This window comes from Geotrypetes seraphini, chromosome 12 (assembly GCF_902459505.1).
Source record: "Geotrypetes seraphini chromosome 12, aGeoSer1.1, whole genome shotgun sequence".
NCBI lineage: Eukaryota > Metazoa > Chordata > Amphibia > Gymnophiona > Dermophiidae > Geotrypetes > Geotrypetes seraphini.
In genome coordinates, this window is record NC_047095.1 from 100,232,850 (window position 1) to 100,256,422 (window position 23,573).

Genomic DNA, 23,573 nt, shown 5'->3' on the forward strand with positions numbered 1-23,573 from the left:
AGCAACTTGTTCCCATTGCTTTTCGATTAGTATTTCTCCTATTAAAAATAGTCACCACAATTCATGAAAGGTTTTACAGTTCTACCAGTAGACGCTGACCCACCAGCAGTAGTACCTTAATACTATCACTAGAGGTCATAGTGTTCACTTTTAATAGGAGATATGAGATGAGTAGATTTCATTCCTCCTCTTACCACCACTAAACTATTAGGCTCAAATTCTGTGAATAGTGAAGATCTACAAATTTAGATAATGAATTAAAAATGGAACAGTAGCACATGTTTCTTACTCTGATACATTTAAATGTTATTCATTTTTTAAGGATTCTACTCTATATGACAAGATTACTTTCTTCAGGTAACAAATGTCCTTTTATATGGGCACAATTTTTCAGTGCACGGTAGAAATCTCCAGTAAATTTCAACTGGAAATTAAACAGTCAGTAACACAGGGTGGACAAAATTAGATTTATTGTATTTATTCATTCTTTTTATTTTATAGGTGAGAGAAATAACATTCATATTAAGTTTTTGTATCAGTTACATCATTTCACTTTTACTTGATTATCATTCAGTACTGTAAAAATACTAAATACTGCATACCTACTTTTTGCACAAGCTTTATATTTATTTAGGCTTTCTTAGTATAATGGTTTCAGTTTTCCTAGTTTTACCATGGCGAGACCCAGAAAAGTGCAACAATCAAGTCAGTAATTGTTTGCATCTCATCCATTCTTTAACCCCCCCAAAGTTTCTCCATGCACCATTATCTCCCTGCAAAAAAAATCTGATTTAATAAATCATGTTATGGATTTTATTTTATTTTTTCAAATGGAAAAAAAACCCCTCATTTCTTCCAGCAGAGAAAAACATTAAGTTGATCGTGCAAATTGAAGACCTTCTTCATTAACAACTCCCCCTCCCCCCGTGGCTGGCACTAAAAAAACATGATACAGTTTTGTAAAAGGGGGGCTGTTACAAAACTGTATCATGATTTTTAATGCCAGCCATGGAGGTAACAGTTCCAACACTTATAGAATTCCATTGAGCATCACAGCTGTTACCACAGCCAGTACTAAAACCCACACTATAGTTTTATGAAAGGAGGTAAGTGGTTGTGTCTCGCTATAGCTTAATGTTTCTTTAGATTTGGGACAGTGCCAGTGATTTCCAAACCTACAGGATTTCCAAACCATCATGTATGAACCTTTCTCTATATTAAAGGCTGAATTCTTACAGATTAAACATACCAACATAAATACCTTCAAATATGCATTTAATGTATTTGAAGAGGAATGCAGAGGCAGGACAACTAAACACAAATAATTTAATTTAGTATGAAATTCTTTTGTTTCCTTTTGAAAATAATGCTATCTTTCTCAGATCTTTTAAGTCTTTATATATCTTGTTAGGTACTTCCTGTTGTTCTTCTCAGGCTTCAGTAGGATAATGTAGCATTTGGGGATAAAAATACATCCAAGCAGACCTGCGCTGGAGGCCAAGATAGCAAATATCTCCACTGCCACCATGTACTTGCCTCTGGTACTCAGGTATGTTGGGATGAAAGACAACCAGACACTGCAGAACACTATCATGCTGAAAGTAATGTACTTGGCCTCATTGAAACTGTCAGGTAGATTTCTTGATAAGAAAGCTAGAGTGAAGCTGATACCAGACAGAAGTCCCAAGTAACCCAGAAGACAGTAAAATGCAATTATTGACCCTTCATTACATTCAATTACTATTATTCCAATTTCTGATTTGGTGTTTTGATATGGGAATGGGGGAGCAGTACATAACCAGACAAGGCAAAGAAGGGCTTGAAGAAGAGAACAGCAAAGGACTATAGAATTTGACACACTAGAACTCATCCAGTTTCGGAGCTTACTTTTGGGATTGGTGGCTTGGAAGGCAATGACCACAGTTATGGTTTTTGCAAGTATTGAGGAGAGAGAGATAGAAAACATGGTCCCAAAAACAATCTGTCGGAGAATGCAGGTCAACCTATCAGGATGACCAATGAATATTAAGGAACAGAGGAAGCAGAACATGAGGGAAATTAGGAGAACATAGCTTAGGCTACGGTTGTTTGCTTTCACTATGGGAGTATGATGGTATTTAATGAAGATTCCCAAAATGATAGCAGTGACTAAACAGAAAATCATACTGACAAGAGTCAAAGATATACCCAATGGATCCTCATATGTTAGGAAAATTATTGCTTTTGGGATGCAAGCATCTCTTTTCTGATTGGACCATTGGTCATCAGGGCACTTTGTACAGGTATCCATATCTGAAAAAGAAGAAGGCCAGTCTAAGAATAATATCAACTCATTTTTTTCTCAAATTTCATCTGTGATGGACATTGAATGATAACAGTTCCATTTTAATTAGGGATATCTTAATTTATAACTTATGCTATGCTAGAATTTCTTTGTTTGTATGCCTCTGAGTTGACCACCAACCCATGGTTGAATGCACAGTGAGGAATCCTCCCTGTGATTAGAGAATGACACAGTCCCCGGCCCCCATCCTCTGCACCGCCCCGTCACCGCCATCCCTTTCACCGCCCCGTCACCGCCACTGCCATCCCATTCACCTCCCCGTCACCATCCCCGCAGCATCCATATAAGCCTCAGTACTGCGAAACACCATGAAGATAGAAGAGAGTTCTGCCACTACTACTACTGCACTGAGAATCTGTTTCAGTGCCTCTGCCCTGTAGTAAAAACCGAACATAAAATAAATCAATTAACTTGTCCTCCCTTTCAATGACGTGTCCCCCATGTTCACCTATAGCTCAAATCAGGTCAATTGTGCACACTAAAAATGCAGGAGAATCTGGAACGTGAGCACAGGCAGGCAGTGATACAAAAACAGCAGACACCTGACCGACTGCAGTGTTCCGCCATCTCCCTCCCTCCATCTCATCTTAGATGTAGAGTATGCCGGCTTTCTTTTTCGCCCAGCCGCATGTGCGGGTGCTCATTTGTTCAATATTCTCCTCTGATGCAACCGGAAACAGGAAGTTGCAAGAGAGGAGAAGATTGATCAACGCGAGCGCGGCTTGGCGAAAAAGAAAACCGGCATACTCTACATCAGTGGTTTTCAACCTTTTTACACCTGTGGACTGGCAGAAATAAAAGAATTATTTTGTGGACCGGCAAACTACTAGGACTAAAATTTTAAAACCCTGTTTCCGCCCCATCTCCGCAAACTCAGTCACCTCAGTAATTATAGAAAAATAGACAAATATAGTGGAAAATATAGACAGCAGATATAAATTATCAAAACTGACACATTTTGATCACTAAATTGAAAATAAAATCATTTTTCCTACCTTTGCTGTCTTGGATTGATTTCATGAGTCTCTGGTTGCGTTTCCTTCTGTGTGTGTTTCCTTTCTTTCTTTCTGCACTCAAGCCCAAGAATTGTCCCTTTCTATTCCCTCCCTCTTTTCTTCCTATGTCCTTAGTGCCCCCGGTGCCTCCTTCCCATGTCTTTAGTGCCCCCAGTGCCTCCTTCCCATGTCCTTAGTGCCCCTTCCTGTCTTTAGTGCCCACAGTGCCTCCTTCCCATGTCTTTAGTGCCCCAGTACCTTCTTCCCATGTCCTTAGTGCCCCTTCCTGTCTTTAGTGCCCCCAGTGCCTCCTCCCCATGTTTTTAGTGCCCCAGTGCCTCCTTTCCATGTCCTTAGTGCCCCTTCCTGTCTTTAGTGCCCCCAGTGACTCCTTCCCATGTCTTTAGTGCCCCTAGTGCCTCCTTCCTATGTCCCTCTCACTGCCTTCCACACTTTGTCCCACCCCCACCCCCACCCCCGAAGCCTGCCTGCCTGTTCTTGTCTACCTTTCTCCCTCCCTAGCCAAAACCAGCCTGCTGCCTCCCTACCGCTAAAAAAAAAAAAAGCCTCTGTCCTTTTCCCCTTCTCTTACCGCCATGCTGCAGCTGCTAAAGCCGGAAGTCTTCTTTCCGACTCAATTCTGAAGTCGGAGAGGACGTTCTGGGCCAGCCAGGCAGCGATTGGCTGGCCCAGAACGTCCTCTCCGACGTCAGAATTGACGTCGGATAGACTTCCTGTCGGCTTTAGTAGCTGCAGCATGGCGGAAGGAGCAGGAGAAAAGGAGAGGCTTTTTTTTTTTCTTCACGCAGATCGGCAGAAATTCAACCGGCGGTGCTCTTCCAATTCAAAAGTGAGGTGGAGGGAGGGAGATGGCGGGGACCGCGTGATCTTAATTGCCTCACTGTGGGGACAAAGTCCATTCACCGCTCCAAGGGGCGGTGAATGGCCTTGTCCCTGTCCCGCAGAGGCCACTATTTTTTCTTCCCCGTTTTGGCGGTTTACCCGCGGCTAAACGTGGCTAGCCGCGGATAACCACCACCGTGTCATTCTCTACCTGTGATGTTTCATGGTAGAGTACATGAGTGGTTTGCCATTGCTTTCTCACACACAGTATGTGGCTCCACTATGTCACTACTACCCAACATGGGGTGCTAAAGCCTACAGTACCTGGTATTTCCTAGTGGTCCCCCTATCTAGGTATAAGTCAGGCCTGATCCTGCTTAGCTTTTGATAGCAAAAGTGGGCCTATCCTAGGCAGCTAGGCCATAGGCAAGCCCATAATTTTTAGAGCTATAATATTTTTTTAAATTAAACTTTATTGATTTTCCAAATATGAACAGTGCTAATAATCAATTAAACAGCTAATAAAACAATAAAAGCACATTCATCTTACAAATATCTATAAGCAAGCATTTTAACCCACCCACCCATCTAATCAATAAAATCACAAATACAAATAATCATTCACTAATATTTCCTTATATAAAATAAGAATGCAATCATATCAACTTGTCACTTGGAGCAAGCACAGTTGGTATAAATATATATCTTGTTGATTTATCTTATTTCTAATAGTGAACAAAGCACAGATTGATAACATCAAATAAAAAACAGGAAATTAATACTATTAGGAATTCATTTTTCTTACCAGTATAAAACATGGTTCTGGGTAAAGAAAGCAAAGAACATTTTATAATATTTGTGATATAGAAGTCCTTATTTTAGAAGAGATACAAGATCTGTTGAAAAAGTTCCAGGACTGAGTTTATAAAAAATTATTAATCTTACAGCATATTCTTTTGTATCTCTTTCAAAATACTCCCCTTCCCTACATATACACTTTCCACAATGTCATTTCCACTTCTGGAAACAGTCCTTTAATGCATTTTCAGGAATAACCAGAAATGGCTGCATTGAACTTTGCTTTATATATTCAATGGTGTTGAATAGCATTCATTTCAGTGAGGATTTAGTATAGGAAACAAGAAAAAATCGACATGAAAGAAGTCAGGAAAGTAAGGTAAATGAGGAAGAACTGTCATCACTTTTTTTGCACAAAACTTACAAATTTTGATGACAACATGGAGCAGGCACATTGTAGTGATGCAGAACTATGGCTACATCCTTCTGATTCTCTCACAGAGCTATTTCAATACTTTTAGATAAGTGTAAAAAAATCTGTTAGAATCATTTTGATATTCAGCCAATTTTTCCAAGCTTTTTTTTTCTTGTGATATTTTGGTTCTCCAATGATATGATTGAGCTTTGGTTTCGACATCATAACTATAGACCCATGTCTCATGATCAGTTTTCACTTTATCAAGAAATGTTTAATCTTCATTTGAATGCTCAAGAATATTCTGACAGATCATGACACAGTTGTTCTTATCAACCATAGAACAAACTTTGCCATATGAAACATCCCTAACTTTTTTATTAGAATGTTGTGGCATGAACCAATGGAGATATTGAATTCCTCTGCCAATTCTCTAACATTTAATTGATGATTAGCATGCAGAAGAACCCTCACTTGAGGGAGTACGAGGGATTGTACCAGGATTCTGAATGCTGACGAATCAAAATAAGACTTAACGGATCTCAGTTTCCAGAGAGTGAAAAAACCCTTTCTAATTAAGGAGTCCACCTGGTCTTTCATGGTTAGGCATTGATCCAGAGTTCCACCCAGTATCTTCATGGTGGACTGAATAGGGTAACTAAGATCATTGATGCATAGTGGGGTTTTGGTGTCAAGCAGTTGAGGGGAGCAATGAATAATTTCATTTTTTCTGAATTAAGTTTGAGCTTGAAGTCTGTCATCCATTGTTCCATCACATTTATTGCTTCCCAAAACAACAGAAGCAATAAATGTGATTTAACAATGGATGACAGACTTCAAGCTCAAACTTAATTCAGAAAAACTGAAATTCTTCATTGCTTCCCCTCACCCGCTTGACACCAAAACCCCACTATGCATCAACGATCTTAGTTACCCTATTCAGTCCACCATGAAGATACTGGGTGTAACTCTGGATCAATGCCCTAACCATGAAAGACCATGTGGACTTCTTAATTAGAAAGGGTTTTTTTCATTCTCTAGAAACTGAGATCCGTTAAGTCATTCAGAATCCTGGTACAATCCCTCGTACTAAGTCAACTTGAATACTGCAACATCGCCTATTTAGCAATTTCCCAAAAGAATATGCAATGTCTGCAACTAGTGCAAAATGGGTTAAAGAAATTTGATCACGTGACACCTTACTACCGGAAGTTGCACTGGCTACCGACAGAAACACATGTAAAGTTTAAATTCACCTGCCTCTGCTTCAAAGTACTATATGGTCTAGCCCCTAAATACATAACAGACCTTTTCACCTTCTCCACCAACAAACACAAGAGAAGCTCACATCTGAACTTTGTTTCCCCCCCAGTCAGAGGTTGCAAACTAAAAAAACACCATGAACACCTTCTCTCACATCAAGCAGCATTATGGGGCAAAGACCTAAAACAATAGCTTTCGCCCACCACTTACGAGGAATTCAGGAAGCGCCTAAAAACATACCTATTCCTGAAGTACCTAGACAACTGACCCGTACACCTCTCTCATTAACAGTTTTCTTGACCTATTACTCACTCTTTTCTCTCTTAAGTTCACTTATTTTGTACCTCTTATAATCTTTTGTAAACCGCATAGAACGTCACGGTATTGCGGTATATAAACTGCTATTTTTATTATTATTAATATTATTATTATTATGATCATCAGTTGACATTTATGGTCTTCCAGTTCATAAATCATCTTCCACTGATTCTTAACCACTTTTGAAGCTTGAATATCATTCAGAATGCACTCCATGCATCATGACATGTTCCCCATAAGCAACTTTCAACATTTCATAAATTTCTATAGCAGTCTTACCCGATCTAAAACAGAACTTCACTCTGTAGCATTTCTTATTGAGGTCGCACATGATAAAAAATAGGCAATCATGGGTGAAGAAGTGATATCAGTGTGCCGAATGATGGCTCAATTTTATTCTCCCAAAGCACTCTCATCAAAATCAGTCTAATCCTCCTATTTGCAATTTTTATTTCTGTGATTTTCAGCATATTTTGCTAGTGCCATCTGTAGTTATGAATAAATTGGGAAATTTGGTGCATAAAGAGGTAGATAAACCCTCGGCACGATCAGCAGCAAAAATTCAGTGTCACCATGCTTCAAGGTCTGAGATTCGGACTTACTTCATTCTCACAGTGACATTTTACCTACAGGAGTCACAAATTGCTGAGAGCATTGATGACTATTCTACAAGAAATTGGAGAGGAAATAAAATCTTCTCGGGAAGAAATTCTAGATCGCTTGGGGACTTCGAGTATGAACTTAAAAGACCTGAGTGTTCATGTGGCTGATGCTGATGTTAAACTTAAAGAACATGATGAGCTATTAGAAATGACAAAATAATCCAATGCTAAACTTTTTGCTCACTATGATGACCTACTCTATAAATTGGATGACCTGGAAAATCATGGTTGTCAAAATAACTTGATTTTATGGTGTCTCTAAGAGGGGTGCTATGGAAGATATTGCTACTATTGTGCAATATATTTGCCATACCCTTCATGAATCCAACAAAGAAGTGACTCCACTTCAATTGGAAAGAGCACATCATTCTTTGGGTTGTGTGCAGGAGAACAGGCTGAGAGACATCATGATCTGTTTTTCCTTGTTTGCTGAAAACGAGTGAGTTTTGGGCAAAGCTCACCTCACCTCTGATTTATACTATCAAGATGTAAGAATTTTGATTTATCAAGATTTGTTGGTGTACTGTGTACTTTACAACAATGTCAGGCTTTAAAATCAGCTCTTGATGTGCTGTCTAAAGCTAGCATCAAATATAGATGGGCTTTCCCCTTTGCTTTGTGCTTCCCAGCTGGTGGTAAATTGCATCAGGTTTGATCCCTTGGAGAGGCCTGGCAGATCTTACATGAATTATCTCTTGCTTCTATGGCTCAACCTCCTACTACTCTTGCCTCAGCTACCAGAGCTGAACTTCAGTCTTGGCAATGGGCTTCTTCTGGTTCTTGACAAAAATTAAGAGCTAATATTCTCACTGATGGAGCACCTTGACTATACTCGTATTTCTGATTTCACTTGCCTTGTGTGCTTTCCATACTTTTCCTTTTGTTTTTTTTTTCCTATTGCTGCATGATTTATGCTGTGTACAGTTTTGTTATTTTGCCTGATGATTTGTTTGGAGATTAGACCTTACAAAGTGTGTTCCATATTCTTTTTTTCTTTACTGGTGTGGGTTTGTGGTGGTAAGTGAGTGAGTGTGTTTGGTATGTTGATGCAGGACCTCATGTGGGCCCCTTTCTTATTTACCCTCTCTCTTTTTTTGTGTTGGTGAGGGGGAGTCATGGTGGTGTTTCTTGGATTGGTGGATGATTTTGTTGTGAATGCTGTGTTTGAATAGTTGATGTGGGTAGATTTTGCTTGGGTGAGGGTGGGGGTGGGGTGGGTTTATAGGGTGCCCAATATGAATCAGAGCAATATCTGGATGGCTATATTTACTGTTGTTGATGTATTTTCTTTTTTGATTCATGTGTACTGATTTAAAAGTTTTCTCTTATATTATTAAAGGCTTAAACTCTCCTTATAAATGTTATTCTCTTTTTAGTGAATTACTTTGAGTCTAACCTCACATATTTTTGTTACAGGAAACTCATCTGTTAAAGAGATGTCAGAGACTTTTGGCCCATCATGTTTCCTATGTAATATATTGCTTCCAACTCTTCTAATGTTAAGACTCGAGGTGTGGCCATTTTATATCATTCTTCTTTGCAGGTACAGCTTCTTCATGTCAAGAGAGATAGAGAGGGTTGTTATCTTTTATGATAAAATAATTTTTATTAGGGCAAACCATAAAACACAGGTACAGATATTCATCCAAGAAAACAGTGCTCCAAAACACAGAACAGAAAAGTATCCCCCCTTCCACCCAGCCCCCATGCCCCAATACCGGAGTCCCCAATAGTAAGAACAGAAAGTAGCATCACTAATGAAACAGCATAAGTCCAAATCAACAATTCAGAACATGACTTCTGGCCACTGAAGTCATGGTATTCCAGAAATGCTCCCAGGTAGCCGTAAAGTGCTCTCCCTGCACGATGGAAAGATCAAGAACATCTCTGTGCTCCCAAGCCAACAAGAGAATCATCTGAAAGCACCACAGAGAGTTGGTAGGAGCGTCAGGGTCCAGCCATTTAAGAAAAATGCATTTTAAGGCACATAATATGGACCAACAAAGAAAGGAACTCAATCCTGACGGCCTCAGATGGTGAGACGGAGAGAGCCCAAAAAGTAGCAAAGGCGACGATCATATGGTCACATTCCAAATAGTCCCAATTAAAGTATAGAATCCTGTCCAATAGGCTTGAACAGCCAGGCAAGACCACAACATGTGGACCAAAGTAGCAGTCAGATACCCACATTTGTCACACGAGGCTGTGGGCCGATACTTAGCGCAATAGGCCCTGTGAGGTGATACATAGATTCGAAATAACAATTTATAATGCATTTCCCAAAAGTACACATACTTTCTCAAAGCAGATAACCTGGCAACAGCACAGGATATGACAATCACTGGAAGCACTATGGCCAGTTCCTGAGACCAAGCTGCCCGGAGCTTAACATGGCTCCGGCAAGGGGGTCTCATCCTTCAAGTGTCTATGATGAAACTTGAGGGGCACTTTCATCTGGGAGCCAAGTGTATAGGCCGTGAACAATAAGTCCTGATGAGTAGAAGTCAAATTGGTCTTGTTCAAAGAGGCCACATAATATGCAATCTGCATATAAGCAAAGCGGTCAGCAGTGGTAAGGCCATGAACCTGACACAATGATTGAAAAGATTGCATGGAGCCATCGTCCTGCACAAGATGAAATAAAAAGGTTAACCCCCTTTCCGCCCACTGTTGAAGCCATGAGCCCCCATGCCTTGGGAAAAATTTTGATTACTACACAAAGGCATAAAGGGAGACTCACTGGCACTAATACAATGAAACTTACATACCCACTTCCACACCTTCCATAAGGGAGGGCCAAACACCCTAAGGTGCACATCAGAGGAATAAGCGGAGGGAACAAAATGTAGAAAAGCACTAAAATGCTCCTGTTGAAAGCACCAAGTTCTAAAGGGGTATTATAGAAAACAGAATTGTCCCTAAAATAACCATTGATATCATGCATGCCATTGAAGGTTAAGTAAACCCTTATATTGTGGAGGCACCGCCTGTGAGTAAGGCAGGTGAGCACGATGATCCCACCAGAGAAAACGGCGGACCAGATGAATATAGGCGGTCTCATCACAACAAAGCAAATACAAAGGAAGCACCTGAAAAATGTATAACCAAGTAGGGAGCACAATCATATTAAGAAGTGCCACCCGCCCTAGAAGAGAGAGAGGGTGATCCTGCCATAATCTCAATTTAACTGCCAAAGAATGCAATAAAGGAGACACATTGGAAGCATATAGAGTGGAAATATCAGCGGGAATATGGACACCCAAGTATTTGATGGCTTTGTCAGCCCACTGTAAAGGGAAGACACCCTCCCATGTAGCACGAATAGAAGAATGAGATGGCAAAGCCACCGATTTATCTAAAATTAATGGCGAGACCCGAATAAAAACCATATTCTGCTATTAGATCCAGGGTAGCCCCTAGAGAGCGAGCAGGATTCATGAGAATAAGCATTAAGTCATCTGCAAAAGCCAAAGTTTTGAGTACCTGACCCGCTATCATCAGTCCGCGCACCTCCTCAAATTGGTGGAAAGTATATAAGAGAGGTTCCAAAGTAAGGATAAAAAGCAGAGGAGAAAGGGGGCACCCTTGATGTGTTCCACAGTTAATAGGAAATGGGTCAGAAAGTGTTCCATTAACTACTAGAGAAGCAGTCGGGCCTCGGTATAGAGAAGCCAAGGCCGCACCTGAGACCCCGATATAGTCTAAAGTATGGAAAAGATAGAACCATGAATTGTTATCAAATGCCTTGGCTGCATCTAAACTAACCAGCAAGATGGGCACCTAAACCTGTTGAGCATGAGCAAGGGCCAAGAGAATTTTATGAATATTTAGCACCGATTGCCTCCCAGGAACAAAGCCCACTTGATCCACGTGAATCAGTCAGAAGAAAAGGGAGTAGGCGGTCTGCCAAAATCCTAGAAAAGAGTTTGAGGTCGAAATTAATAAGTGAAATGGGATGATAAAATCTGAGAAGATCAGGGGGCTTACCTGGTTTAAGAAGCAGAGCTATAGAGGCGTCATTTGAATAACATGGAAAAGCCCCCAACATTACAGCACCGTTATAATAAGCCAACAAGGGGCCACAGAAATGGGACTCTAGTATCCAGTAAAATTCTCCTGAGAATCCATCTGGACCTGGGGCCATACCTACCTTACTAGACCGAATGGCACATTGCAATTCTACTACCTGCAACGGCCTATTAAGGCAACCAATATCCGCCTCCCGCAAGCGTGGCATGCCTGACGAATGGAGATAGTCTTCAATCAAATCCTCAGGGGGAGCTGGAAGATGGCTATACTGGGTCACAAAATGATCATGGAGAACCCGAGCTATATGCTCTGTTCTAGACATAAACGCTCAACCCACAGAGCGCATGGCCAATATTGGTTTCTTACCCGCATGACTATCCACCATTCTAGCTAACAGCTCTCCCGATTTGTTACCAAAACGCTGGAACTAATAACGCTGGAAAGTAGACCAGCGTTGCGAGCGGAAATGCAGGAGAGAGTTGAGTGCTGCCTTAGCTGCTAAATAACATTCCCTGCTGAGTGCCGAAGTGTGAGCAACATGAGTTCTCTTAGCCACCCGCAGTGAACGCTCCAAGGTAATAATGGCTTGATTTAGTCTCCGCACGCGGGTGTATGTGTAGGCCAAAATGTGACCCTGGAGAACAGCTTTAGCTGTTTCCCAAAACAAGAGGGGATCATCCTGATGCTGTTCATTAGTCAAAACATATTCCTTCCACCGTGCCAGTAGAAATTTTTTAAAATCAGCATCATGCCTCAAATAGGCAGGGAATCACCAGTGGCGGGAACGAGCAAAGATGGCATCTAATTGAATGTCTATCCAAACAGGAGCATGATCAAATATCTGCACCGAACCCACTCGAGCTTCTGTTACCTTCTGAAATAGAGAAGAAGATACTAAGATGTAATCAAGCTGGGACCACGAACCGTGGGCCCTGGACAAATGAGTGTAATCACGCACCTCTGGGTGTAGCAGCTGCCAGGGGTCCACTAAGTCCAAAGTAGAGCAGAAATTAGAAAGCAAAAGACCCTGGGGCCCCAAAGGAGTTGAGGGGCTAGATGATTTATCAATATCATGGTCCATGACTAAATTAACATCCCCCAGCAACAAAAGTGGATCCGTTTGATATTTAAAGCGGAGAACAATCAATTTCTGAAAGAAAGGCATTTCTGCCAAATTAGGCTCATAGGTTACTAACAGCAAGTAATATAGATTTCCCACCTGCAGGCGAACCAGAAAGTATCTACCCAGCCGGTCTTTCTCCAGCACCTGAACTCCAATAGGAGAAGATTTGCACAGGAACATAGCCACTCCCCCATGACGGCATGTAGGCGAGGCAAAATACACCTCACCCACCCAAGACCGCCTCAGCTTCAGGCGCTCCTCATCAGTGAGCCTGGTCTCCTGGAGGCATACAAGATCAGCAGCAGTACGCTGCAATGTGATTAGAATCTTCTGCTGTTTGATAGGTGAGGTGATGCCCCCTACATCCCAGGAGACCAGCCTAAAGGGACATCCCTCTCCTTTAGAATCACTGAGCTCTTGAACAACCTTACATCCCCGCTCTGAAATTCGAGCTCCCTCCAACTTTTCCATAAACATCTGAAAACTTGGCTTTTCTCAAAAATGTAACACTTCCCCCCTTCTCTGGCACCCTAAACCCCTCTATATCTTCTTTACACTTAATCCTATAACCCTCCATTGGAGTTCATTTCTATCCCAGCCCTGTAAACCCTGCCAAGCTCTACGATTGCGGAGAAGGTGCGGTATACATTAGTTTAGTTTAGTTTAGTTTAGCCTGGCACACTCCACAGGAAAAGTATGCAGACGAGACCCAGTGTGAACAAACCCCGGAAGCCCAGCCTCCCCTGGGGTATTACATGACCAAAGGACCAGGGAAGAAAAATTATAGGAAACTTGTCTCAGATGTAAAACAGAAAAAGGTAATGTGTACTGATATACAAACCTGACACCCAATGGGGACTCCGGACCACCCCCACTCCAAGATCCCAACCAAACCCACCTATCCCCCTACACCCCCACCCACCCAGCAAACCCCCATACTATCACACCCACCAGCAGGACCCACAACCAGTGGAATCCCAGGAGATCAACACACTACTATGGGCCCCCATACACACACCCAACAAGCACTGACAATGTTCAAAGTGAAGAATAACTAAAAAGTCTCTTGTGCTATCAACAAGACCGACTCACTGTATTCCACAGATCCGTCCACAGGCTGGACTAGAAAACTGAAGCAGAGAAAATACCTCACCAAAACAAAGGTATTCTGCTGATACAATCAGGTAAGTTGTATCACCAAAGGTTGCATGGCCTCCACGGAGTCAAATGACTTCCAAACCCCGTTATCTTGAATCTTGAGGACCACCTGATAGAGAAACAGAAATCTGATCTGCTTAGCTGCCAATGCTGAGCATAGAGGTTGAAACTTCCGATGCCATGCCTGGAGTGCCACAGAGTAATCCTGAAAATTGTGAATAGGGGTATCACCATACTTAAGAGCATCCCTCCGAAGCCGGTATTGTTTAAGAATTTCTACCTTGTGGAGATAATTGTGCAACTTTGCCACCACGACCCTGGGCCTCTGCCACTCTGTCTCTGGGCATCCCACCCGATGCATTATTTCCAGACAGATGGAGCCTATGCCAGCAAGCAATGGGAATTCAGCGGTGAGCCAGTTATTAAATGTGGAGCCCAGCTGATGATCCAACAATGTCTCCGGGACCCCCATAAACTGGAGGTTGTCTCGTCTAGAGCAGTTTTCCAGATCCTCCACATGTTCTTCACTAGCCACCAAGCACTGCTCCAACTAAGATGATCGCTCAGGGCCTGAATAGAGTCTTCTGCTGCCGAGACTCTCGTCTACAGCTCATGTGTCCCCTAGCAGAGTCTCCAAGTGCTGCATTTGGCTTGACAATTATTCCATCTGCGGAGCCAAAACAGCCATCACTGCCAAGGTAAGCTGCCTCAGTTGATTATCTGTAAACTCCGGTGCGCTAAACGGGCCTGGTTCCGCCATGGTGTCGTCCACCGGCTGCGCTTTTTCTTTAGGTTTAGCTGCCGTTCTGCTTGATCGACTGTCCCCAATTTGGACACAAAGTGGTCCATAAGCTGACCGCTGGAAAGGAGAGACTACCGAACTTCCAATTGCCGGAAAAAGTAAGTAGTCAGAGAATGTGCATATGAGGGCCCGGGATAGCAGAACTCACGTCTGTTCTCCTCACTGCATCACATGATCTCCCCGTTGTTATCTTTTATTACATCTACTTATAGATCATACAGAGGTGACAATTATATCTGTTTATGTTTCTAATGAACATCAGGATCAATTGTATAACTCTTTTCTGCTGCTCTTTAGAACAGGAAAACATATTTGGAAGCAATGGAAAACGTGAAAAAGATCTGCAAAGGTTAGAGGAATGGTCTAATAGCTGGCAACTAAAATTTAATGCAATGAAGTGCAGAGTAATGCATTTTGGGATTAGAAATTGGAAGGAGCTGTATGTGCTGGGAGGTGAGAAGCTGTAATGCACGGATAGGGAGAAGGACCTTGGGGTGATAGTCTGAAGATCTAAAGGCAAAGAAACAGTGTGACAAGGTGGTGTGTGTTGTCAGAAGGATGCTAAGTTGTATAGACAGAGACGTGACCAGTAGAAGAAAGAAGGTATTGATGCTCCTGTGCAGGTCTATGGTGAGGTCCCACTTGAAGTATTGTGTTCAGTTTTGGAGACCGTATCTGGCAAAAGACATAAAAAGACTTGAAGCTGTCCAGAGGAAGGCGGTAAAAATAGTAGAAGGTTTGTACCAGAAGATGTATGAGAAGAGACTGGAATCCCTGAATATGTATATCCTAGAGGAATGGAGGTGCAGGGGAGATATGATTCAGATGTTCAAATACTTGAAAGGTATTAATATAAAACAAAATCTATTCTAGAGAAAGTAAAATGTAAAACCAGAGGGCATAATTTGAAGTTGAAGGTGGTAGACTTAAGAGTAATGTTAGGAAATTATTTTTTATGGAGAGGGTGATTGATGCATGGAATGCGTTCCCATTGGAGGTGGTGGAGAAGAAAATGGTGACAGAGTTAAAAAAAGCTCACTTTCTTTTTGGTTAAAAGACTTCTTAATTCATATCTATCTTTAGGCATTTATCATGCCGCATAACACTCACCACTTTGATTGGTGATCTCTCCGTCTGCACAGGGGATACAGTCATAACAGCAGACAGGCTTTTCTTTACTGATCAATTTCCGGAGGCCAGGAGTACAGCTCTGACTGCATTTAGACTGGGGGGGTACCTAGCAATGAGAAAGAAATGTGAGTATCTGGATAATATATATTTTTTTAATTTAGTGTTTCTTTTCCATCCACTTATAGGGCATTTGTGAATTTTAGCCTTTATGAACTTCTTACTAAATTAACCCTATCAATAAAACACTTAAAATGAATTTCTGCTTGAAATGTGAAGTTTAAGTTGGCAGTATAAAAAAATCAATAAATTGTAAAGATTTTCAGAGGTCACTACTGAACAAATCTGGGTTTGATTGAGTAGCACATAGAGAAGGGGAGCTTCTAGGTGATCATGATTAGAATGACTGGTAGATTGATTCTTGCAAGGAAACCTAAGCCATTGGTAAGATCTTTGAAGTTGTCAATCATCTAAGCTTGGGGAGACTGAGTGATGCAAAGAGTAAAGAGCTGTCAGGCTACCACCAGAGGAATGAACTGGTTAACCAGTTCTGGTGATGAAACTCTGACCTTCATATTGACATCAGTTACCCCTTGAGGGTATCACTGACCTGAATAGGATCAGAGAGAATGAGAGTATTTAAGAGTACACAGGAGGAAAAGGGACTGGTAGGTTTCACTGTTAAAGAAACTCTGTCACTGGCATTGATATTGACTAATTGGTGTCTACCATGCTTTGTTATGGCAAGATATCTGAATATGGCATTGATCTAACCCATTGGCATATCAAGGAGGGGCAGGGGGGGTGGTCCACCCCAGGTACAGCCTTATGGGGGTGCACAGCCGGCCCGGTCCCTATCGCGCTACCTCCCTCTTTACTTAAGGTGACCAGCGAGATGACCGAGCAGCAAACCTCCCTCCAGTAGTGTCGGCAGCCGCAGTGAGAAAGCCGCAAAGCAGCCTGTTTAGCATTGCGGTTGCCAACACTACTGGAGGGAGGTTTTCTGCTCTCACTGGGAGGGTTGGAAGGGTTCACTTGGGGGGAGAGATAGGAGGGTCAGCAGGGGTTCGGCTGGGAGGGGGAGAAGCGGTCTGCCTCGGTGCTCCAAGGCCTGGCGCCATTACCTTCTTTGGGCAGCAGCAGCGTTTACAATTCACTGCTGTTGCCAGCTTCAGGCCTTCCTCTCTGCCGGGTCCTGCCTACTTCCTCTGTTTTCATGAAGACAGGACCCGACAGAGAGGAAGGCCTGAAGCCGGCAACAGCAGTGAATTGTGAATGCTGCTGCTGCCCGATGAAGTTCAGGACACCAGGCCTTGGGTAACAGAAGGAGGAAAGGGAGCAGAGGGGGAGAGAATTGGGGAGAGTATTGCTGTACCCAACTGGATGGAATGAAAGGAGATGCCAGGGCTTGGAGGGAAGAAGAGATGCCAGGGCATGGAGGGAAGGAGTAAGGTATGCCAGACCAAGGGAAAAGGAAGGGAGAAAGGAAGGAGGAGATGTCAGAGCATGGAGGGGGGAGGACAGTTGGAAGAAAAGGAAAGGAGAGAGATGCCGGGAATCAGGGAAGGGATGATGCCAGACCGTGGAATGGGAAGGAAAGAAAGGAGAAGAGAAAGATGCCAGAGCATAGGGGAGGGGGTGGTGACAGAGAGAGAAAAACAGAGAGGTGACAGAGTTGAAATCAATCATGTACAAAGGAGAGAAGGGGCACGGGATAGATAGTTTATGGAAGGAGCATAGAAAGAGGGAAGATGCCATATGGAAGAGAGAGAGAGAGAGGGTAGACACTAGATGGAAAGAGCACAAAGGGCAGTGAATGGAAGGGGTGAGATAGAGGGAAATAGACACTGAATGGAAGTGTGAGGGAAAGGTGGAGCAGATGCTGGAAGGAAGTGGGGAGGAGAAAGAAAAAAAGGCACATGCAGGATTGAGGGAAGAGGATAGCGTTAGTTACTGGAAGGGGTGATGGAAAGAGGTGGCAAGCTATAGGTAGACACAGTGAAAGAGGGAAATTGAGGACTGAATAGTAAAAAAGAATTTAGACAGAGGCAGAAAATAAACTGAGAAGGAAGACCAGGGAAGAACAGGAGGAAGAGAGCGGAGAGAGAGATGCCAGAGCAGGGGGGAAGGAGAGGAGACAGATACCAGACCAATGGGGTGAAATGAGAGATGGAAGGGGGAGGCATACAGTTTCTGGAAGGGGCATAGAAGGAGAGCAGATGCCATATAGGAGCAGAGAAATGGCAGACAGTGGATGGATGGAAGAGAGTAACAAGAAGAAGAGGAAAGCAGAAACCAGAGAAGACAAAGGTAGAACAAAAATTTTCTATTTATTTATTGCTTTAGGAGACATGTGTCACTGTTTCTGTGGTGTTGCATTGTATGCAGAGTCCAGCTTCTTGCTGGTTCAATTTAACTTTTGTCTATGTATTTCTATTTTATCCCCCCTTTTTACAAAACTGTGGAGCGTTTTTTAGTGCTAGCTGTGGGGTTGCAGCTCTGATGCTCAGAATTCTATGAGCGTCAGAGCTGTTACCACCGTGGCAAAAATCCACACTACAGTTTTGTAAAAGGGGGGGTTTAGTTTGTGATGACATTCCATACTAGGCGAAGGTGTTTTCTGTGTTCTGTGTGTTCGAAAGACATGGTTTTCTGTTAGGATTGACTGCAGGATTGATCTGTACTAGTCTGGCTTGTTTAGTTTTACAATGGGTGTATTGCTGTTGTACTTCTCACTGTAGTATGTAAGATGCTGCCTTTTCCTAGGTACTCATGTGTGATGTGTGGCTTGTTACTAAATATCATGTTTTTCGTACAGATGGGGGGGTGACAAAAAATGATGGGCCCCGGGTGTCACACATGCTAGGTACTTTGAAAACACAGATATATTGAAAAACCAATGTATATAAACCAACACTTTCAATTGGCGACTGCTATGAAAATAGGACATAAGAAAATGTCGTTTTGCTAGAACATAGTGAAGCAGGTAACACCTCACATTTAACTCAAAAAGAAGGAAAAAAGCCTCAGAACAGGCCCTCCCACCACCACAAAAGTGGATATCTAGGTGGTTAGATGGTAACCTCACAGGCAAAACCTTCAAAAATGAGTTGGTGCAAGCAAAGAAACTTATGCTTCACTAGTGTATAATTGTAGATAGAGGAATAAAGCCACTTATCTTCAACTGATCGGCACACCGACGGAGGCCAGCGTTTCACCGACTAGCTGCATCAGGGTGTGACCCGACCGATCAGTCTGTCTTTTAGGCAGTGCTGGCTTCCTCCTCTCCCTTGGAATGGGTTTCTCCTTTTCACTCCATTCTGTGTAACTCCTGTTGCAATCGGTCGGGTCACACCCTGATGCAGCTAGTCGGTGAAACGCTGGCCTCCGTCGGTGTGCCGATCAGTTGAAGATAAGTGGCTTTATTCCTCTATCTACAATTATACACTAGTGAAGCATAAGTTTCTTTGCTCGCACCAACTCATTTTTGAAGGTTTTGCCTGTGAGGTTACCGTCTAACCACCTAGATATCCACTTTTGTGGCGGTGGGAGGGCCTGTTCTGAGGCTTTTTTCCTTCTTTTTGAGTTAAATGTGAGGTGTTACCTGCTTCACTATGTTCTAGCAAAACGACATTTTCTTATGTCCTATTTTCATAGCAGTCGCCAATTGAAAGTGTTGGTTTATACACATGCTAGGTACGCCACTAATCTAACCCAACAATAAAGAGAGAAAGAGAGGTGTCAGGGGACCAGAAAAGGAATAGGCACTGGTACATCAGCACTGGTGAGGAAAATGTACACCCAAATATTGACATCAACCCACTAAGTATTGGAAGAAGCATCTCTAAGAGAAGAATTCAATTGGGTAAGACCAGCAGTGCTTGGAGAAGGGAACCAGCAGAAGGCCTTTGGAGGATTAGGGCTCCAGTTTGGAAATCTTATCCCTTGCAGATCAAGTTTCAAGTTTATTGTGTATTTGATTACGGTAATCGCTTACTCAAATTTCTATGCGATGAACATATTAAAATTACATAAAATTAAGGGGACAACAAAACAACAAAAATTAAATATATATAACATGTTAAAGACTAACATTACAAACATGTAAAAATGAGGAAAGGATGGGTATAGAAATACAAATTGCTAATAGAAAAGAAGACAATTATGGTAAAAACAATATGGAGGGGATAAACAATGAACCTTAAAGAGGTTATGGAAATGAAATGAAACTCCTAGTCAAGCTTTTTAAGTATCAAAAGCATCCTTGAAAAGAAAGCTTTTTAGTTTGCTCTTAAATTTATCTAAATTGTTTTCTTCTCTTAAGTAAATAGGGAGGGAGTCCCATGTTTGAGGAGCTGTGACAGAAAAAATAAAGTGCGCCGTGTATTAATAATTTTAAGTTAACCTTACAGTTCTGATGTGTATTTGATTAAGCCTCCTAGTGACATGACAAAATATTTTTTCTGACCTTTAGGCCTACGTCATCTATACATTGTCTAAAAGATGTTATTATTTTTTTTAAATATTATTTTTATTGAAAATGGCACGATGGCCCAGACAGGCAAGTACAATCAATAAAATAACAGTAACAGGACAGGAAAAAGGGAACAGGGAAACCAAGCTGGTATGCTCAGCACTGGTAGTCCAGTAGAAGCAGGTCAATGTCCAGCAGAAGAAAGAATACAAAACTATAGGCCAACCCATTCCCACGAAAACACAAAGCCAGGCCAGGCCAGGCTATCGGCCAGAACATTTTATGGGAGAAGGTCCCCCTCATACACATGCAGTCAATCAAGAACCAGACATGCTTTAGCACACATCAAGCACCCAACAAGCATGCTGCATCCAACACAACAAACAGACAACTCACACCATCCCTACCAAAGCCAACCCCTTCACGCCCCCACCCACCCCCAGAGTACAGGCAGAGTTGGCGAGGAGGCAATGACTCAGAGACCTAAAAAAGAAAAAAACAGATGAAAGGATGGTCTCAGGTAATGATTAGGTGGCTAAGAGATCTCTATTACTAATACAATTTATCACTTATATAGTTCTGAAAGGCGTACGCAGTGCTGTACTTTTTGATATTTATAGACAGTCCCTGCTCAGAAGAGCTTACAATCTAATATGTTGCAATTAATCCTATTGTTTCTATTGTTAATCAATCATTTTCAGAAGGGTAACAGAGCAGCCATAAAACCTTTGATGAAGAGTTATAGACCAATATCATCTTTACCTCTATTACCTAAAATTCTTGAGAAATTTGTCTATGGATGACTCCTAGATTGTGTTGAACATCATAATTTTTTTTGTATTGTAATGAAACTGAAAGTTTGTCCATCTCAGATTTTGAATTTAGTGTGGCTGCCCTCCAGTTTAGCTGTTATATCAAATCAAACCATTTGATGATTGCTACTCCCCAGTAGGGTACCCAGTCAGACACTGGAAACACTTTCCACATTTGTGAGTACCTGATCCAGTATCACTTTTTTCCCTCATGGATTCCATCACTTTTTGTCTGAGCATAGCCCATTGAAATGTATCCACTATGGGCCTGATTCTGCATAGGACGCCAATCTTGGTAGCTGCCTAAGAAGTTTCTGAGAATCAGGTACCAGTATCCTATACAGAATCACATCTGCTAAACAATCAGATGCCTAACCTTCAATTCTCTAACTGGTGCTGGTTAGAGAATCACACCTTAACCTGATCACAGAGATAGGATGTTCAGCTGCCTATCTTTGATGAGGGATCCCTTGTCATAGGCTAATCATGACAAGGAAATCTGATATCATCTGTGTCAGCAGGACTTCCCAGAGCCACAATAAGAAGAGTCCTGCCGGCTCAGCTTATCAAGGGAAAATGCCCCTGCCATGATCAGCTGATCCAGCTGTGGCAGAGGACCCCTCAACATGTATCCCCAAAATCAGCAAGAGGGATGCTCACTCCCTGTCATTGACCCCTGAACTGCTGACAACCCTTCAATTGTAGCTCAGCAAGAGGTATGTTGTCCACTCGCTCCTGCTTCTGTCCCTCCTGAACCCCCCCAATACCCCCAATTAAAGCCTGGAAAGAAGGATGCCCATTCCTTCCTGTCACTGACCCTCCCAAACCCCCGATAATCTCTTCAACTTGAGAATGGTAGGAGGGACACCCACTCCATCCTGCTGCCAGCTGCTTTGATCCCCTAACCTCTGATACTCACAAACCTCAATACCCCACCCAACACCCTGAAAACATCAAAACCCAAAATAGAGACTTAGGCCATACCCATTGCAACCCAGGATACAATAGGGAGGATGATTAAGGCCATGATTGCCTCCTATGAGATCAAAGTTAAGCAGTAAAGGCAGTTTTTTCTGACTAATGGAAAAAGCATGCTGGGCTTGATAGACCTTTGGTCTGTATTAATATGACAATATTTAGGTTCTTAGGATTTGTAAGGTTTACTACTCCATTGTATTGACATAAGGTTGGTTTTCAGCAGTCAGTAACATGGCAGAATTTCTTCTCACAATTGATGCACAGCATATATATTATATTCGATTGGCTTGATGCCTTCCATTTGTGATATAATATTACTTGATTCTGACCTGATTCAATTCAGTATCCCATGTGATTGACTTTTCATTGATGATGAAATCCTGCCCTGGGAGAGCATAAGGGTTATAACTTCCAACAATTTCATTCAACTGTGTTCCATTGGGTAGATAGACCACATTTACAATTTCATAACCAATAGATAAATCACCATTTTCATCAAAAAATATCTCTTCATCCAGAATGTTCTTGAAACGAACATTCTTCATATGATGATGAAGCTAAAGAGATGGATGGATTATCAGTAGTGTCCTAAATGCCAGGTTATTCATATCAAGCTCATACAAAATCAACCTTATATTCTTTTATTTCATGAAATACTGAAAAAAATATAAAAAGGACTATGTAAAATATAGGACTATATAAAAGGACTGTATAAAATATATAACTCATCTATAATCAACACTAGAACTTGGATTCTCTGGTTCCATTGACAGTGGCCACCTTAAAAGCATCCACTGATCATGTGTCAATTATGGAATTGTTGCAACTAGAGAATCACACCTCAAGCAAAGAAAGGCACCATAAATGTATGCCAGGGTTTTCCATGCCTACATTTCTGGTGCCTATCTCTGACATTTATGACTTTATGATGACTAGCACCACTTCCAGAATTAGCCAATCCTACAGTGGTGTTAGCAAGGTAATATGCCTCTGGAGGTATGATTCATGCGTGGCTTCTTGGGTACTGGCAGGCAACTACATTTTGGGGATTTTTTTATTTTTTTAAATGACCTTTGCCACTAAGGTTAGGCATCTGTAATGTTCTGGGGCTGGAGGTCATCCCTCCTTCCAATTTTTTTCTAAGTGTGGGATTGGAGAAGGGGAGGGGGGGTCAATGCATGGGGGTTAGTTATGTGGGGGACACCAGGAGGAAGGAGGGAGTGGGCATCCCTCCTGATGATTTGTTTTCTAAGTGCATGGAGTTGGGGTACTAGCATGTGGGTCAGTTCTATTAGTCAGGTAAGTTTTTCAGGGGGACTAATTGGAGGTAAGAAGGAGTAGGAATCTCTTTTGCTTAATAAACCCAGCTCTTTCAAAATAATACCTCCAATCATGCTTAAAAAATGCTTTTTTATATTCAGATCATATCTC

At 42.0% G+C, this 23,573-nt stretch overlaps 1 protein-coding gene across 1 annotated transcript; it reads right to left on the reverse strand.

Annotated features, from left to right (window-relative positions):
• Positions 1-1,387: 1,387 nt before the first annotated feature.
• LOC117346175 (vomeronasal type-2 receptor 26-like) lies at positions 1,388-22,687 on the reverse strand. Its single transcript, XM_033915577.1, has 3 exons — positions 22,472-22,687; positions 15,861-15,987; positions 1,388-2,292 (listed from the first exon to the last, which is right to left on the reverse strand). The coding sequence occupies exons 1-3, from the start codon at positions 22,685-22,687 to the stop codon at positions 1,388-1,390; spliced, it is 1,248 nt and encodes a 415-aa protein (XP_033771468.1).
• Between the last annotated feature and the right edge of the window lie 886 nt (positions 22,688-23,573).